We start from the raw sequence: 19,481 nt of genomic DNA on the forward strand, positions 1-19,481 counted from the left end.
CTTTTCTTTTTCCTTTTCTCTGTTGAACAAAACTTCTGATAAATGGCTCATCAGGAAAATGAAAAAAATGCTTTTGTCTCTTGAGGAATGGGATGAAAGCCTGTCCCCTGGCATACGTAATTGGCTGTGAATAATGGGAAGGGCAGCATATGTTGAAACTACTGTAGCCATTCTCTGCTGTCTCACAGGGCACTAGTCTTCCATGCTAGGGCTGCTTTCGTGCAAGCTGGTTTTGTTTATTCTCAAAATGAGCTAACAAGGGCAATCTCAGAGACAGTGCTTACTCTGACAAAAGTATCTAAAGTCATATCGAAGCTGGAAAGAATTGCAAGAACTGATGTCTGAATTCTGTAGTCTGCTGGGTTTGCGTGGGTGATTATACTCCATCCAGATAGATCAATTCTGATATTTCAGTTAGAAGTACCTACTCTAACATTAAAAAAAGTGTAAAAGTAAATTGATTCTATAGCCATAACTCAAGGCCTGTATACTATGGGGAATATTTATCATCCTTTTCATTTTAGTCCTCCTTTAAACCTTCCATTCCATTTTCATTGCTTTATAACAAGCAGGTTGAAAATAACCAAACATTTTAAAGTTACGATAGTATCATAGTTTTGTTTTTTTTTTAATCTATCCAATTTGGGTCATATAGATTAAACTATGGTATCCTATGAATAGAGTCTGTCAGGTGCTATGTACCCGTGTATGTGCAGAATTAGAGGTAGGAAATCAGAGGCTTGGTTTTTTGTGTTGTGTTTTTTTTTTTTAATTCATCTATGAAGTCTGTAGTTGGGCACAGGTACAGCAGAATGCTGAATTACTGCATATGCTGTGAGAGTGCCAGCTGAAATCAGCGCCTGCTGCCAGTTTGTTGGAGATTGCTGTGGAATTTGAGAGGAAGGAAAATCACATGAGACAACTATTGAGTGTTGCTCTGAAGGAGGATTGGAGGGATGTTTTTTCATGTTAAACGAGAAGTAATACAGATACAATTACGTGCGGGTCACAAGCCTGGGTTGCGTTTAGGCCTAAGGATGACATTTTGCTGAATCTGCAGCATTTCCAAATGATCAGCTTGTGCACATTCACATAGTACATCTTCTTTAAGAAAACGTTTTCTGCACAAGTCTAGCAACAAACAGGTAGTTGTGGAAGAAAAACCACACAGGGTGCATGAGTGAGTATAACAGTAAATAATGGAGTAGATGATAACCATGGTAATGCAACTTCTTTCTACTTAGGATAGATTTACATTAGTACTGGGATCTAGTCAAGCCATCACGTTCCCTCTTTGCTTGGACTTGTGGACCTCTGTCCATGACAGTCTATAGCAGATTTCAGATCTGTGCATGGTGTCCTAGGAAGTACTGAACTGTTTCCTGTCAGGGCACCATGGGGGCTAGGATGTCAGGGACATCAGGGTCTCCCTGGGTAGCCCAGTGCTACACCAGGACTAGGGCACTGGGGGCACTGGGACAGCTGCAGCCTTGGGCATGGGGCACCTCCCTGGGGCTGGGACTAGGCTGAGGCCAGGCTGTGAGCTCATAGGCCCGCGAGTGGGCCCAGCTGGGCTGGGGTCATAGCCAGGCAGGGCAGGGCTGTGGAGAGTTGCATCCCGACCCTGCTGCAGCCTCGCCAGAGCAGGGGCTGGTGGCCCTGGGGCTGCTGTGGGAGCCTGGGCCTGGGCAGGTTCAGATGGGACTGGCAGGCAGTGCCCTCGGTGCCCTGTCTTATTTCATAGTTGAAATGAGGCAACTCAATCCATCAGTAGCTGAGTTAGGAGATTTCTTCTGTCCTTTACTTTCGATATTTTTCCCCAACCAGCTACAGCTGGCCACCATCAAACACAGGATTGCATGAGCCAATGTGGCAGCTCTTCTGTCTATTTCCTAGAGTTAAGTTTGACTCTTTTTTACCTAGCTTAGAAAGCAATAGCTCTGGCTCTAACTTGCATTTCCTACAGCATGTAATGGACACAGGCATATGTCTCCACTGAACTGGCCATTGTCTGGAGATTTCCTGGAGCTATTGTGTCATCTCCCATCACACACCTTGAGGTTTTCTCTTGTTGGTGGACCAGGCCAAGGTTATGTTCTCTATAGCTGGAGCCTTGCTTGAAGTCTGTTAGTGTTCCAGAGATCACAAAGGGGAAAGCTTTCCTCTTTATATTTTTTTTTCTGAGAATACTACTTCAATCTTAAAACCTTGTCTGAACTGATTGTTTTTTTAGCCCTTATGGGCGCTTAACATACGTGAGTTCTGGTAGATCATGAGCTTCTCACATTACCAGCACCACTCTGTGCAGAATAATTTTTAATCACAACTTTTAGGCTTTTGTATAACTTTACAGGATATTTTTTTCAAAAGCTCTCCATATTACTCTCAAGGGTGGTTCTTTCATAAGCTTATCCTGAAAGATTCATCTGCACTGAAATTCCAGAAGTGCTGTTGAGGTCCCTAGCCTTTTCTGTCCTGTCTCTATTTTTGCACACTAGTGACAGATTCTTAGGATTGCTTGTCAGTGGACAGAGGGGAAAAGTAGACACAGGAGCTCTAAAGACTCTGGCTCAAGGGCCGGGAGTTGCATCATAGAATCATAGAAACGCTTCATCACACAAGCTCTGTGGAAGTTGGTATGAAGTATGTATGAAGTTGGTTATGTGCCATAGGTTGTAAGGAACTGGACTTCAAATTTCTTTCTGTTACAGCTAGATCAGATGACCACTGTAGCTGAGCTCTCATGACCATCAGTGATTACTGTGTTTTCCTGGAGAGGCTCTATTGCAATGGACAGCAGTCAGACTAGTGGCATCACTGTTAGTAACATCCTGTTCTTCAGGATGAGAGGGAAAGTGGGAAACAGGCGTCCAGGCTGGCCAAGAGATGAAAACAAGACTGATACTTAGACTTGTCATATGAATCCTTTCTTCAGTGGATGGTCTATGGAAGGATTCCAGAAGATGAATAGATAAAAGGATAGTAATCAAACTTTTAATATGAGCAGCAGTCATGCAGTGTAAAAAACCTTGGGAAACCTCCCAGTCATTGAAGACCTGCTATTTTGTAGACTTGGAAGAAAGATGTCCTATCTTTTTCCAAAGATCAGTCATGCTTACACAAGACGTACTCCAAACTTACTACAGCAGATGCATTATATGACCCTTGATGGTGACAATATTTGTCTAGAAAGAAAAAAAAAAAACAAAACGCATAGTTCTGTTAAGAAACAGAACTTTGTTGTTGTTTTATTAAATCTTCATAGGATATGAAAGGCTGCACTAGAGCCTTCCCAAGCTGGCTGGGCAGTGTGCAAATGTGTTCTGCTGAGTGTGATCATATGTACTGCCTTGTGATTTCAAAGCGTCAGTCTGGTATTAAAAGTGCTTTTTCAAAAAAATGGAAAATAGCTGTATTGCTTAGTGAAAAAAGTCTAGATAAGCCGTTTTATTTAAAGGCTGGAAATAGAAGTAATTAGACTTCCAATATGTAAGAAAGCTGATACGATTAGTCATATTGATGTGGTTTTGGTTGTAAGCAAGCAGTGACTCCTTCCAACAGTCACATTTTGTGCAGCTATGTAATCGAATGTAAAATTTATATAGCAGAGGGGAGGGACTCAGCTGAAGAATTTTGCTCATACAGTTAACTGGCTGGTTCTTATTTTAGAAGATAAGATATGCTTCATAATTTACTCACCACTTGCCATTATTTATTATTTCATTGTCATAAGACACTTCAGGCAAAAATACCTCTTTCTATATATGAGCTATTGCTCCAAACACCAGTTTTATTGCCATTGCTAGATAAGACTGTTGAAGAGCTGAACATTTTGATTCAGTGATTGACCTATTTAGATGACCCTAGACATCAGCTCTGAGGTCACTGTAGAATTGTAAACTAAGTGAAGACACGGACCCCTGAGAATGGACACTGGTGCATTTGTACCACACATCCTTCAGTTGTGGGATGTGTCAGCCTCAGTACAGTGCAGAAATCCCCAGATATTTTTTCCAAGTGGTAAATTACTGCACTTCTCCATTGCAGTAAAGCTTTGCTCTGTCGGAGAGAGCATTCCCTTGTGAGATGTGTGTAGAGGGGGCAGGCTGTGTGACAAGTGAGCTATTTAAAGCAACCCTGACTTACACAGCGATAGTAACAGCAAATGGACTAGTCTTCAGCAAGGGTTTTTCTCAGAATAGCAGCAGTATAGTTCCTGTATGGCAGCTGCATGGTTCCTATTAACTAAGGTGTAAGCAAGACATATTGCCAGTTTTATCTTTACATTCTTGAGCACTTTATGTTTTTTTACCACAGTGTTTTCCTTACCAATATTACAGGCTTAAGGTGCCAAGGGTGGCATGCTGTGCACACCATGCCATGTTCATCTGTCTGTCACCAAGTTAATGCACAGCAGGAGAGCTGAGCAGTATTCCTGTTTTAACATTTATTAGAAACAGCTCAAAGCTCTTTACAGCTTTAAGTATAATAGCACCAGTGCTATTGTAAAAATTATGTCAGTGCTGCTTTGAATTTTTTTATATGGACGCAGACAGGGACAAACAGGGAAAGCAGTAGTTTTCATGAATAACCAGGCTGAGTAAGGGGAGAAGCTAATTGCATAAAAACTCTGTAGTATGGTTAATTAGAAGGCACCACTTAAGAAACACAATTCAGATGTTTAAGCTTGACCTTTGGTTCTTCATTCCATTCTGTTCTAGGAGGCTAAAAGATAGAGGAGGGAGAAAGTTTTCAAATTTACACTCATATATGTATTGTGTTTTATGCAAAGCTTACACGCTTCAGATTTACTTGTTAAAAATCACAAACTAGTAAAACTATTAAATCCATTTTTTATTTTGGAAAAAATTGCCGTGAAGTTTCAACTAACATGAAGGCTCAGACACTTAAGCTGTACAAATTGATATGCAGCAGTTGAGTCATGACAACCAAATTCAGATGATAGGTAACTTGCGTTAGATTTAAATTGTTGTGGAAGTTTAAATTTAGTATACTTAGGACCAAACGGCTGGTCAGTTCACTGGCTCATATGCTTGGGCCTGAGAGCTGAAGATGTGTGTATCAACATATGTCAAGATGTCACCTTTTGTTTGAACAGCCAGGTTTGTTCGTACTTGAGGAGTCTAATAATAGCTTTAAAATGTAATACTTTCAATATTACATTCTACATCATATACTAGGCCACCTTTTTTGTATTCTAGAATAAAATATTTCATTATTTCTGTAAAAAGAATGTAATATTTAGATTCATATCTGAGATTAGTCTTTTAACAGGGGAAAAATGCTTACTGATTTCTAAGGGCTCTTGCTGATCAACATCTATAATTTAAGGAGTTACTATTGGCAACTGTCTATTTCTTTCATTTGCTGGAAGTTAGGAGCCCCTTAGGAAGAGCAGCAAGCAGGCATTGTGTCAGCTCTCTAGTGCTCACAACTGGTAGCATAGCAGCATAAACTGCCACCAGCTGGTACTTCTCTTTATTTTATATATAATGTAACATATAGTGCATATAATTATAAATACGTATTTCGCGTATATAATTACATGTAGAATGTAGTTATATACAATTATACAATATAATTATATGTAGAATTGTAGTTATATACAATTATAAGTATAAATATTATGACATTATGACATAGGTATCAGAGGTTTTAAAATGCAACATTTAACATGTTTGCCTGTGCATCTCTTATTTCCACCCTGCCCATGAACAGAAAAATGGGACAGATCTCTGGGGACCGCAGGGTCTTTAACTGATATTGCAAGATCCAATAGAGAGACCCCTTAAAACAGCAGAAAGGGCTCCACAGGATTTCTTTTGCTGGGTCCCTATGATGGGATAATGCAGTTTCAGCTCTGAAGAGGGGAGAAAGAAATTCTCTGTGCCATTTGATGACAGTTTATTGTGGACTGTCCCATCATTTGACTAATCTCCAGTCATCATCTGCTTGGTTATCATAATTAAGCAATAAGCACCTAGGAGACAAGAAGAAAACCCTAATCAAGAATAAGGAAGTCAGTGTAACAAAAAAAATAAATTCCTACATAAAAGAATTAAAGTATAGAATACAGGACTCAGTAGTTGCTGCTTTCTGCTTCTCTCTTAATTCTGAAAGATTTGGAACCAATTGCTGTGGAAGAGAAGCAGCCATGTTTCATTCAGGCTGAGAAGCCTTGTCTTGTCTAAAAGGAAACTCCATATGCCCAACTTTTTGTCCTCTTCTTTGGATATGGTTTTGCTGATCTAGGAACTGTGGAGTGCCAAGTGGATGCCATCTGCTGACTCCACTGTCCTTGATCAGCAAGACTTCACCAGCCACTAAAACGTAGGCACTGACAGATAAAATTGGAGCCCATGTGGGTGAACTCAGTGGGCTCATACCAACTCAGTATATCACTGCAGTAGTATTGCCTTATTGACAAGTTCCCACTCTGATGCTTTGCATATACCAGATTTTTTTTATTAATAGATGTTTAATTTCCAGTTGAATTCCCAGGCCTCAGTCCTCCAGCTGATCTTTTCCTGTGAGGTGCACCAAGAATTACCTGATTCTCAGTTTTCTCAAATTTTCAGTCTGTAGTTTAATAAATATTTCATATCACTTTCTGCTTTTACCTTTTATTTTTCACATTATGAATTATACAGAGTAGGGTTCTTGTATATGTAAGAAACAGGTGTATTTGACATTTCCAGCTACGTTTTCCTGCTAAACTGTGAAGCATAAAGCAATTGTTGGTAAAGGACAGGAATTAAAGCTGTTTGTGTCTCTGCAGCGAGACTGACTGATGTCTTACTAGGCATCCTTAGCTTGTGTTACTGGTAACGTGATTTATCAATGCAAGATTTATCTTGCATATCAAGAAACACCAAGGAACATGTAAAAGTTTTACTCATGAAACCTTGTGGAGGCAGAAGAGGAGTGTCCATAGTTGGAGAACTGCTGTGTGCAGTTCTGGGCACCACAGTACAAAAAGGACATAAAACTGTTGGAGAGTGTCCAGGGAAGGGCTACAAAGATGGTGACGGGCCTGGAAGGGAAGACGTACAAGGAGCGGCTGAGGTCACTTGGCCTGTTCAGCCTGGAAGAGAGGAGGCTGAGGGGAGACCTCATCGCGGCCTACAGCTTCCTCACGAGGGGGAGTGGAGGGGCAGGCGCTGATCTATTCTCCTTAATCACCAGTGATAGGACCCGCGGGAATGGTGTCAAGCTGAGGCAGGGGAGGTTCAGGCTGGATATCAGGAAAAGGTTCTTCACTGAGAGGGTGGTCGCGCACTGGAACAGGCTCCCCAGGGAAGCAGTCACTGCACCAAGCCTGTTGGAGTTTAAGAAGCGTTTGAACTGTGCACTTAGTCACATGGTCTGAATTTTTGGGTAGACCTGTGTGGTGCCAGGAGTAGGACTCTATGATCCTTATGGGTCCCTTCCAACTCAGGATATTCTACGATTCTATGACTCTGTAGTTCAATACAACTGCACTGCAGTTCCCTGCAGTATGCATCTCTTGGGGCTTGATGTCTGGAATCCCGCACAGACTGACATTTAGCCATTGTGAATGCATTTAATGAGTCACGATACCCACAAAAGCATTACGAACTTTGCTTTCTTTCAGCTTTGAAGACCAAACACCTGAAAGGTCTTATTTCAAGGCTGAAAGACAGTAAATTGCATTCAGGACCTCTCAGGAGATTAGCTTTAATTTTTAGCTGCCTCAGGCATCATCACTGTAGCCAGAGAGTGTGCAAAGAAGTATTTTAAAATAGTATTTTCTACAAGCAGTGTATGTGGAACGTACTTTCAAAAAAAAAAAGTGTTTTTTTCCCTTTCCTAAAGAAAATAAATTCAGTTACCACTCTTTTTGTGAAATCTGTATTAGACTGTCAGATACCAAGAAGAAACAGAAATGCTGGAATTTATGCCCTCATCTTCATGCATTTTTGCAGAGTGAGGAAGTTTCCATGTACATAATTGATTAGGTTTGGTAAAGATCAACCCAGAGTAGAGCAAAGTGATTTGCAAATTCTGACCAATGCAAAAGACTGTCAGGCTCCTACTCCATTCCTTCATCCTTCTCACACAAAAGTCCTTCAGCCAAGTATCTGATGCCTCATCCCTGTGGTTTCAAGTGAATCAGGTGCTGTGAAAGGGGTGCAGGGGCTACTGTTTCTATTTCCTTGAGGCTTACGCCACAGTTTTCCTCTGTGTTTGGCAGAGGGTTACTACCAGAGAAAATTGCCCAGTTATTGCAACTTCCATCATTTTAATAGTTAGATATATTCCAGGCTCCTAATGCTGTTTTTTCAGTTCACAACCTGAAGAAAGCATTTTCAGAACAAAGCCATGGTTGCTGAGGTCCTTATTTTAGGCATTCTTCCTTTTTAGTGCTTTACTCCTAACCTGTATGCAGTGTTGAAACCTTCCCACTTGCCCATCTCCACTCTTGTGTAGATAACTGATGTTAGACATTCAGAAGATAGCCCACTAGGGCCAAATGAGGAATTGGGAAAGGTGGAGGGAAGGAAGATATGAAGATATTTAATGCTAAAGAGAGAGCCAAAGATGTAGTCTTTGTGCAGTGAAGGTGCAAGAGAGCCCAGCAGCTGAACAAGTACTTCCAAGTTGACTGAAGTTAACAAAGCCTCATTTTTTCATGAATTTATGAGTCATGATTGAGGGAGTAGCACCAGATCTGAAAAGAAAATGCAGTAGTTAAACTTGCTTGGCCTTTCAGATACTCTACATCCTTCCTGCAAAAATGGAATGGAATGAGACACCCAGTTACAAACCTTATTAATTTCTTCTATCATTAGGGGTTGACTACTGTGTAGTTTCTGTCTTACTAGAAGAAACAGGTTAGCCGTACCATGGAAGACAGGAGTCACTGTGTTGATTTCTTTCATTCAGGCAGTAAAATCTGAGAGATTATCAGTGTCTGCTATGCTTGACCCAAATTATAACATTGCACGGCACAAATTACTCTGTAGAAGCTGACTGTAGATAGTTTGAAGAATTGACTTTTTTCAATGCATCATACTATCAAATCATAGTTTCGTATTTCTTATCCTCATTCATCTTGCACGAAATTCATAGTAATTGTACTTCGTAGTACATTGTCCAGTTTGTCCAGATCAAAGCAGTAGTTCATCCTCCGCTGTCCAAGGTCATGCTTATAACTGTCCTTAACAGATTTTCCCCAAATATCTTCTTGTCTGCTTGGGAGAATAATTAATTGCCACTATTACAGTGCTAAATAGCCACTGCAGTGTTATTCTCCATTCTGGATAGTTGTTCCCGTTTTATTGCTTGCTTTCAGGAGTGCCTTCTTGTAACAAACCAGGGCTTAGTCATGGTTAGTGATTGGCTTGAAGAAATATTACATTTTCTGTAGAATCAAAGTACTCTACAGTATTATTAAAATTTCCACTTAGTTATTGCTCCCAAGCTTAAAGATGAATGAAGGGAAATGTACATCAGAATCATGTTTTGCTGCCACCTGCAACTTCCAGTGTGATAAAAAGCAGCCAAAAGTTTAAGCCATTGCAGAGGCCACTTTGTTCAAAGTTCATCAAAGTTCATTCATTTTTTCCTATCTTCTATTGGTTGTCTTCATCTTACGTCTCTGCATTGCTTTTTTATCAAAGGTTGCAACTGGGCTTTACTACAAGTCATGGCATAATAGAACTGAGGCAGTAAAATCCGCAGGAAGAAATGTCACAGTAAGAACCAGGTCCCTCCCAGAGGACATAACCCCAGCTGCTGACAGTGCCAGTATCTGAAATTCGCTGGGTGACTGGGTTCATTGTCATTATCTCTGATGAGTATACAAAGAAAGGCAATAAAAAACGGGAACAGATTTCCCCCACACTCCCCTGCCTTATTTCATCAATGGCTTAATTACAGCCTCATTATATTGAGGAGATATCACACATCCTATCTAGGATCTTTACACTAAAAAACAAAACAACAAAAAAAACCTTAAATTTTAAGACAAAATCCACATTCTTTTTACTTTACTCTCAACCATTATATGCATGCCAAGGACAGCTTTCAGAATAATGCCATCCATCCAGTGAATTAGTTTGTTTTCACTACTTTTAATTTTGATCTTTGAACTCCCAGATGTTTTTTTTTATCTTCAGGCTGCTGACACAAATATAACAATTTGGAAATGACATATTGGCTGACAATCACTTAAGGTTTTTACCTTTTCAGTGAGGTTTAGTTCCTGCTTCAGTAAAGATCATTTCAGACATGAACAGAAGCATTCCTGCCTGTTCAGGAAGACGTTGGACCACCAGAAGCTGACTTTATAAAATCCTCACGAGCAAGCCAAGGGCCTTGTCCCATCCGTGGTACCGCAGAGAGCTTTTGTTCTGCAACAAAGGATTTCTGTTTGGTTCAGTGAAGTGGAGACTGATGTCTTCTTCATGATTGTTCAGGTTTCACACAAAGAGTCTATTCTGCATGAATGGCTGGAGCAAGCAGAAAAGGAAGGGTCAAAAATTGTTTCTGCAGCATGTTTCTGCTCAAGCATTGTAATCATGATAGGAAGCAGCAAGTGCTGCAGAAAATTTAGGACAGAAGAAAATGGCTAAGTTGTGTCAAAAAATATTCAGAGAGCCTAGGAATCTGCCAGCTTTGGTTTGTTCAAGCTTTCTTAAAGCATTGCTATGCCTGGTAAATTATTCTGTATTCTGTAAAAACTACATTAGGATTCAACAAGCCAATACAACGACTATCTTAAAGTCTGTAGTGACCCAACGCTGCATGAAAAATACCACCCAAGCATTTTCAGCAGCAGTTGGTGGGGAAGTACAGGTGTCATCATCTTAATGCTGTCAGAGGACTGGTGGATTTTGCAGCTGCTGGACCTAGCTTTATTTCTGAAGAATGATGTGCTTCGTCACTCTGAATTATAAAAACAGTTGGGGAAGGCAGGGGTAGACTTAAATCTGTAGAAAACTTTTATTTCCAGGGGTCGATGTGAAGTTACAGTTTTCCTGCAGACAGGCTCTGGTTTCTTTTGCTCCCCCTGCTGCTTGGCAAATTTTATGACAGCTGATTTCTGCTTTACAACACCCTTCACAGAAAACAAAGTTCACAGAAAACTATGCTGACCTGTGTGTACCTGAGGGGTAATTGCTATAAGAGAATGTCTTTGTGATTCAAGTCATTACCATTCTGATAAACAGCTTTCAAATATGTCTGCGGTGTGACATTTCTACTGCGCGCAGATCTGAGGTTTTTTGATTCATAGGATCACAGGATTAGTCATGTTGGAAAGCCCTCAGGCGTTCATCCAGCCCAGCCTCTGGCTCAAAGCGGGGCAGCTGTGAGGTCAGGGCAGGTCTTCCTTCGAGCTGTACCCAGTCAGGTCTTGAAAACTTTACTGAAGAAAAGGACCGACCCCTCCAGTCCACTTCAGAATTAAAAGACACGTGAACATATCACCGTGCTATATCCCAACAGCTTGTTTTACAAGGAGAAGCTTAATCACCTCCCTCTGGATTGATCAAACTTTCTTTTTCCTAAAAAAAAAAATCAAAAAAATCCTCAAAACTGTAGGGGCTGGGTGAAATCTGCTTTCTAACATGATGTACAGCCCATATAGGATAGGATTCTGCAGGTCTGTTCTGTTACTAGCCCAGGTTTGGTATGCAACAAGCTTCCGTAGCAAGCCAGCGACGTTGGCGTCTGCTTTTGTACCATACACAGAAATTCCTGCACAATTTCCAAAGAATTTGATGGTGGCTTATAGCTATGTGCTTGAAAAACAAGTCTCTTAAAGCAGGAGGCTTTACCCACTTGATTATTTTCATCTTAAACTCACTCGTGATTTCCTGTCAACAGGGAATAATGTCTTTATGATGAAATATTTTTTTTTGACCACAGTAAAACATGAAAACCTTTATAAACCTTTATTTGTAAATTGATAAGTGGATGGGTTTCGTTTTTCTTTGTAAGAATCTCGTTGAACATTTTTCATGTTGTTCAACTACCTGAGAGACTGCCTAGTGGAATGAGTGCTTCAGGAGGTATTACGAAATTGTATTCTGTTGCATAGCTATATTCAACATGAAAACACATTCCAACTTTCCAACATTCCAAGTTTGAAAGTGGGTGTGACTATAATTAACAGTAACTATTGCCATTGCTTCAATACTAGTAGTTAGTTTTTTTTTTAATTGTCCATGATAAATATACAGAAGAAGAGTACTATTTTCTGTAATATTAAGATGCTAGAGTGATACGGCCTCTGTAAGGAGATACAATTATAGAAGTTCTGTTTGTGTGAGAAAGGCAGAGGCCATGGAGATAATTTAGTAGTTCAGGAGATCAGACTATGTAAGACTCTGGGTACCTTTTAGATCTGTTTATTGCACACTTCAAAAGTCAAAACACATGTGGCATTCTTCCATATTAATATAGTTGATAAATTTAACTAATATTGTTCCAAAAAAATCTAAGGTGCAATTCAAAACTGAAATGCATAATAAGGTGTGAAGTATATTTATTCTGCCCTCACTGGGTGTCTCATACCATAAAGGGGCATGAGAGGTCATGAGCAAGGTTTGGGTTAAATTCCTTAAGATGCAATCTTCAAAATATATGTAGAACAATATTTGGACAGTTAAACACCTTCCTCTGACAGCCACACTTCTGCAAACATCTGAAGTTCAAGAAGTGATAGGGATAACAGATTTAACCGGGGATGGAACAGTTAACCTGCAAAACATACTTCTGTGATGAAACACAATTCATTTTTCTACTTCAAAACAACGCTCAGCACATGTTTCCTTTCTCATTCTAGGCTGGTGTATATATAATCCATTTTTAAAAAAAATACCCATTTTAGGTTTCATAGCCTCTTTCTCAGAAACAGTCTTATCAAGTATTTGTCATCAAGCATTGTTTTTTCTAACTAAAGGTTGCACTGAAGCCTACCAGTACTATACTGTTATTCATAGCTCACTGGAATACTCTTATCCTTGTATTCATCAGCGAATGTCCCAAAAGACACACAGCTCTCCACAAGTGCCTAAAAACAAATTAATCTAGCACCCTGCAGATTACTACACACATGGCAATCGCCTGTATTAACATAACGTATTATCACGCATTATGCAGTGGGTCTCTGAGGTTTAGTAGTCCCTGTAAGCAACCAGAATGAACGGAAATAGCTTCCAGGAGATGTAGGACCTCTGAAAAGGCCAAACGCTGGTAGCTCTTGAAAACCAGAGAACTTGTACATACAGCATCTGACAGAGTCTCATAAACAGTCTTCTGTCAGTCATTTATGCAAGTCAAATACATGTAGCATGCTTAAGAAGAGGTTAAAGATAAGTTTGGGCACTAGCAGCATTGTACTTTCCCTGCTGCAATAAGGATTCTGTGCATTCCGTCAGGCTTGTTGACAGCAGAAGTTTTGATGTGTCATCTTTCAGTATGCCTGGACCATGATTTTGCTAGCTGAGAAGAGCAAGGTTCCACATGGGAGTAAGCAGAGGTACCTAATGAGATTGTCCAAGGCATTAGCGACAAGAGTTTCATTTTTCGTTTGCTTGTCTTTTTAAATGCACAATTAGATTGCAAAAAAAAATAATCACCAATATTAGATATTCTGTATATACAACATAACGCTGCATGGGATAAAGGTACATCACTGCTGTCAAATGTACTTCTGGAAATACCTTGCCTAAGTAAGGAATGTCTAAAGCTGTAGCTGCCAGCAGCTCAGACCATACTCTGAAGGAAGGAAATCTCCTATTCTGATCTTTCCCCACTCTTTGTGCCCTTTCCTTAGGCATCCCCCAGCAACATTTAGCCATGAGGACAGTACTAATCTAGATGGAGCTTTGATCTCATCTAGAACAGCTGTACTGACTCTCATGCAGCTCTAAGCTGACATATTTAATCAAGTCTTTCAAATTTCGCTGCCCTAGATCAGTTAAAGACACATTACCCAATAGCACAACCCTTCAGATTGGTTCAAATGATTAAAACCTTTCCAGAAATACTTAGACTAATGTTCATATAGAGATAATGCTATAATAAATACTGCCATGTGTACTCAGAGCTGCATATTCTCTATAGTGTTCTACACTCCTGCATGTATCTTTTTCCTATACTTTTGAAGTGCTTGTCACTTTTTAGTTGAAGGCCTGTTTAAATGATAAAAGGCTTTAATATCATCCTTTACTCATACCAGAAGAGAAAAAAAAAATGAAGTCAGTTCCATTGCAACAATTCCACAAGAAAAATCCTTACTCCCAAAGAATTAAAGTGTTCAGCTGCAAAGTTCCTAAGTACAACATTCATTACTGTACATAGGCATTGTAGTCAACTGCAATCACAACCTGAAGCTGCAGGGTGTAAATATGCATGTTGCTAGTCTGTGCCAAAGCTCTTACTGTTTTATTTTCACCTCTTGATTAGATTAAATGAAGCTATAGATGTAACCTTACCCAAGCCTATTTATTCTATTTTTAACTTTGCAGACATACACAGAGAGACATAAGGGGGGTGGGGGTGGGGAGAAGGAGGTAACCAGAATGTTTACCTAGAAGAAAGATGGAAGAAATACAGGGTGTAAATCTGTTCCCTAAAGTCTTTCCTGATCTGAGCCTCAAGGAGTTATAACTGCTTCCTCCAGTAGATCCCATCCCCAATTGGATGGGCCACACTGTTTCACTGACTGCTTGCATCGTTTATTATATTGCTATCTTCTCCACTTCCCTTTCTGAGAACTGTTTACTCTTTACCAAGATAATCACAACACCCAGTATCACAAAAAGCTATGACCCCATCCTACTTTAGTATATCTTGTCTGTAGACAAATCAGTAGCCAAAATACCTTGCCTACTCTGTATGTTTAGTTTTACTGTTTACCTGAAGTAGGGGTTAGTTTTTGGCACTACATTTTGAATGTCTTTGATATGATACAGAAACTTCCCAGACTGCAAGCATTCTAGAAAAAAATTGCAGGTTTTCCATAATACACAGCATTAATTTATTTTCTTGAAGCTTTGTTGTCTGCTGGTAATGAGGAAATCATGTGCTCTTAAGATGACATAGAGAAATCTCTTAGCAAAATGAAATTAGCCATCAACATTAAAACCAAAAGATGGAAGCATGCTGAGATATAAGTAGAATGTCCTCCTGCTACCTTAGCTCACCTCCTGAAACTGCTTGTTCTTGAGGCTAGCAATCACCATGGTCTTTACCCACCAGCTGCTGTGTTAGAAGTGCTCTTTGAAGCCATTTATCAGCAGTGACTCTGCTGACTGGGGGTGGGACTGTATTTTGCAACAGCTGAGGAGGGATGCCTGCATACCAGCTGGGTGTAAGTCATTACCCCTGATTGGCAAATTGGCGTTCCTTCTGTCTCAGTTGGCTGCAGATTGAATCTGTTCCTGTAAAGGCCAGAAACAAGCTTTAACTTCAAAGAAAACAGGATGGAGAGTAATGCTTTTGGTCACTTGTTTTCTGGTCTAACCATGCATACTGTTTCACATAGCTGTTTGAAGAAGGAAAGACTGCTGTATTTGCCATTTGCTAGCAGTGGACAAACTTAGCTGTTAGCATAAATGTATGGATTCTTGCAGTGGTAGTAACCACACTGCTTGGTAGGTTGCTAATGGCATAGGGTAGTACAAGCAGCATAAAGGTCTTCGTTTTCATGAAAACAGCAAATTACAGTTGAAGAGTGGACATACTTATATCTTTTTTTTTTTTATTGGACTTTGTAAATAGATTTGACAAAATATTCCCTGTATGATAGCTTGTGTAAATGACTGCAATCTGCCTTATGATGTCTATGGCAGTGAAAGAATTTGCTCTGCCCTATACAGTTACTTTTTAATAATTGGATCCTCAACCATACAACCTTCTCTGCTCTGGAGTATTCCCTGTGCTTCAGTTGTGTTCTCTACCAGTAGTTTGGCAGGGGGAGAGAAATGCTGACTGAAGAAAAAAAAAAAATTTGCTCAGCTCATTTGCCTTCTACTCTTACTTCTTCCACATACTGTTTGCTGGGTAGGTGAGGGAAGTACTCTGCAATATGGCTTCAATCAAGTAAAATGAAAATAAGAATTGTTTCCTATCCTAAGAAATAGGGAAGAAAGCTAAATACTGTTTTGGCAGGAAGATGAAGTGTTTTGTTCACTGCATAGGCTGGCAGAATGGGAGACCTCCCACAGGTCGCTCCGTGACAGACCTTGAGAAACTTCTGTGGCCTGGATACTTGTAGGCTAGAGAGAACAATCTCTGGCATACAACCAAAGAACAGGAGTGAAATACCAGCTGTCGTGGAGGTGGTAGGATTTCAAAGACCAGCTTTAAAAGCCATCTGAAAATGTATGGTTGTGACACCTGGACAGTGAGAAAAGAGCTGGATAGTATGATGTATTTTTGATTGATCTGAGATAATAATCTGTTTTCCACTCTTTATTGAGAACAATAAAGTTAGTTGGTTGTAAGTTTTGTAAGGTTCAGCACCCTCAATTTCTTAATTTTATTCTTCTGGCTCTCCTTCCTAGCTCTGTTTTGTGATGTTTTGGACACCAAACGTGTCAGAGAAGATTTTAGTTGACATAATTGGAGTAGACTTCGCTTTTGCAGAGCTGTGTGTTGTCCCTTTGCGCATCTTCTCCTTCTTTCCAGTTCCAGGTAAGAACAAGAAAACAAAAACTCTTTAACCTAAGAGCTAATCCAACTTTGAGGTGTGGTCATAGGATCTGCCTTGGCTGTAAATGTAAGAGTGGCTAAGTGCATACCCAGCATACATAATAAGAACCATTTTCATCAAAGTCGGTGTAGGCCAAGACTATTTCCATCAGTAGTCATGGTACAAAGGTTGCAGTAAGAGCAGTCTGTTGTTAGGCAGACTTCTGACTGTCCAAAATAAAACCTGAATTCTGTGTATTGTAGTTGACCAAGAACACACACATCAACAGCATTGTGCTATAGCACGTATGAGCACCTATGGTTCTGCTACCAAGGCTGTGATTAACTTCAGTACTGCACAGTAACATCGCCTCCAGCAGTCTCCCCTTCAGCTGCCAGTCTGAGTGACACTTCCAGATATCATCACAGCATAAACAGAATAAAAGTAAATGCCCCTATTCAGGAGAGAGACAAGCTTGGCAGCAGTGTTCAAAATGTATCCCCTCAAAAAATTTCTAACTGCTGTAAACAAATGCTACTTGATGTAGTGTAGCATAGATCAAAATGGACTGCCTAATAAATTGTTTCTAAGGGAATGGCTCCAATGAAATGTTGCTGTCTATAACTGGCTTTTTTCAAAAATCAGTAAGTTTAAGCAATTTGGACATGAAATCTACTTCGTTTCTAGTAGGGTTTCCCAGTGTGCAGAGTTACAGAAACAAGTTTCACCATGTGTATTTCTGAACAGTACTCTCTGTATGAAAAAACTTTCACATGAGATGACTGACGATTGCTATGCTTGTGTCCCTTTTTCCCCTTCCCCTCCCCTTCCTCTGTTTATGAACAGTGACGGTCAGAGCACACTTGACTGGTTGGCTGATGACTCTAAAGAAGACATTTGTGCTGGCACCCAGCTCAGTGCTGCGGATTATTGTCCTCATCACTAGTCTCATTGTTCTGCCTTACTTGGGGTAAATCTCTCTCCTCTCCATAGAGATGATGGAATTGCTCTTCTCCCTGTTTCCTATCACTTCGTAGCTGAATTTGTCCAACTCAGAACATTTCCCCAAATACTAAGCATAATATAAAGGCTAAACAGTGGCAGTATCTGGAAAAGAAACATCTACAAATTTACAAGTGTTACTTTGCTCTAGGCAGTCAAGATATTGATGTCCCTTTTGAAAAAATGCACAAATGCCAGCGAGGCAAAAATGTGTTCTACGAGAATTTATTTCCATTCTATTAAATGCACTATTAAGAAATCTAATGAAAGAATATCTTGTTTATAAGGTTAAAGAATCCATTCTGTAGCATTCTGTACACTCTGTACACAGACTTCAAATTCTGCGTTCAGCTTTTCTTAGTCCAAAATTTGATTCAGGATATGTTTCTTTTACTAAATAGTGAAGCACATTAAGAAATAAAAAAAGTCCTTTAAAATACTAGTTACTCTCTTTACCAGTGCATTATGTCTTTGAAGGAAATACTTCTAACAACAGCTTAATTCTATACACCAATGGAAATACAATTTTGAATCAGGTGTTGTCACACAATCATGACTAATTTTTTTATTATTTTTTTTGTGCTACCCCAGAGTTCATGGAGCCACTCTTGGAGTAGGATCCCTTCTAGCAGGTTTTGTGGGAGAATCCACCATGGTTGCAATAGCAGCCTGTTACGTCTATCGGAAACAGGTAAGAAGTAGGCTCTGCAGCATCTGGTGAAAGCAGTTGATGGTGGACTTTAGTTCACACTAAAAGTACATTTTTGAAGTGTAACTCCCCAGCATCCGCACTTTCTTTACTGACCACCCTGCACAAGGTGCATAAGAAAACAGAAGACCTTGATCTCTGTCATGATTAGTCTGTTACATTTTTCTTGAGCACCAAAGAGCCTGTACGCTTTGAAAAAGCTATTCTTGGCCTGTGGTTTCACACCATGTATTTGTTTAGACTGACCTTCTGATTGTTTGTTACAGCGGTAGCTCAAAGAGTGTTTCTGGCAAGGGACATTGTGCTTAATTTTTTGCAGGCAGTACTTGTAATTGCTGTGCCAACCTAATTTATTTCCTTACTGGAATTAGTATGTTACTGACACCATCATCTCAACAGCCAATGTGACAGTGGCAAAGCCAATTAGTAGCTGTACGGCTCAACTTGTTTTCACCTAAAGTGGCAATAAGTGGGCAGCATTTGAGAGCTGCAAACCAGGTGTTGTGTAGACACCTCTGAAACTTTGAAATTCTGATATGCCCAACTCTGCTGAATCAGTAATACCTGTGGAGTTTATTTTGTCAGTTTTACAAGTGTTTTCTGTAAGACTAGTCAGCCTGCTGAAGAATGTATAATAAGGAACAGATGCTTCAATTTTTTTGTAGCGGGACTAAATACCTCGTAGCTTTACTAATCCAGGACATCCTGGATGAATCATAGGACTCTTGAATGCCCTCCCATTCCTGCTATCCAAAAATATTCTAATATTATTAGGCTTTGGTGGGGTGGGGACTCGCAGCGGATCCAGCAATACCAAGAAGAGCCAGAATGCTCACATCTTGAAAAATTCCTGAAGTTTGACATTTTAAAAATTAAGATGCCACCTCTCTCTTTCCTGCTAAAGCAACTTATCTTCTCTGATATTTTGTTTGCTTTTCTTTTTTTGTAATAAAAAGTCTGTGATGTAAAAGATTCCAGATGCTTTCTTCCCTCCAGTCACACTGAAGCCTGTCTTGGATGTCACTTAGCGTAAGAAGTGCCTCCTTTATTGCATTACTGTTAGAAAGGAGAAAGCTGAGC

The 19,481-nt window shown here is 39.9% G+C and overlaps 1 protein-coding gene and 1 long non-coding RNA gene across 3 annotated transcripts in view; one reads left to right on the top strand and one right to left on the bottom strand.

The window, feature by feature from the left end:
* The window catches only part of ANKH (ANKH inorganic pyrophosphate transport regulator), a 109,556-nt gene that overhangs the window by 79,829 nt on the left and 10,246 nt on the right, over window positions 1-19,481 (top strand). The window contains exons 9-11 of the mRNA XM_083826134.1: window positions 16,563-16,692; window positions 17,537-17,660; window positions 18,284-18,383. Of these exons, the coding sequence (XP_083682260.1) occupies window positions 16,563-16,692; window positions 17,537-17,660; window positions 18,284-18,383 (354 nt within the window). The remainder of the gene's footprint in view (window positions 1-16,562; window positions 16,693-17,536; window positions 17,661-18,283; window positions 18,384-19,481) is intronic.
* Window positions 616-16,556, bottom strand: LOC310895196. 2 transcript variants are annotated; one of them, XR_014580527.1, is made up of 2 exons: window positions 10,229-16,556; window positions 616-6,001 (listed from the first exon to the last, which is right to left on the bottom strand). It is a non-coding gene; the product is annotated as an uncharacterized lncRNA (long non-coding RNA). The 2 variants fall into 2 exon arrangements; XR_014580528.1 differs by having other exon boundaries at window positions 616-9,835.

The sequence above is a fragment of the Anser anser genome (genome assembly GCF_964211835.1).
Source record: "Anser anser genome assembly, chromosome: 2".
NCBI lineage: Eukaryota > Metazoa > Chordata > Aves > Anseriformes > Anatidae > Anser > Anser anser.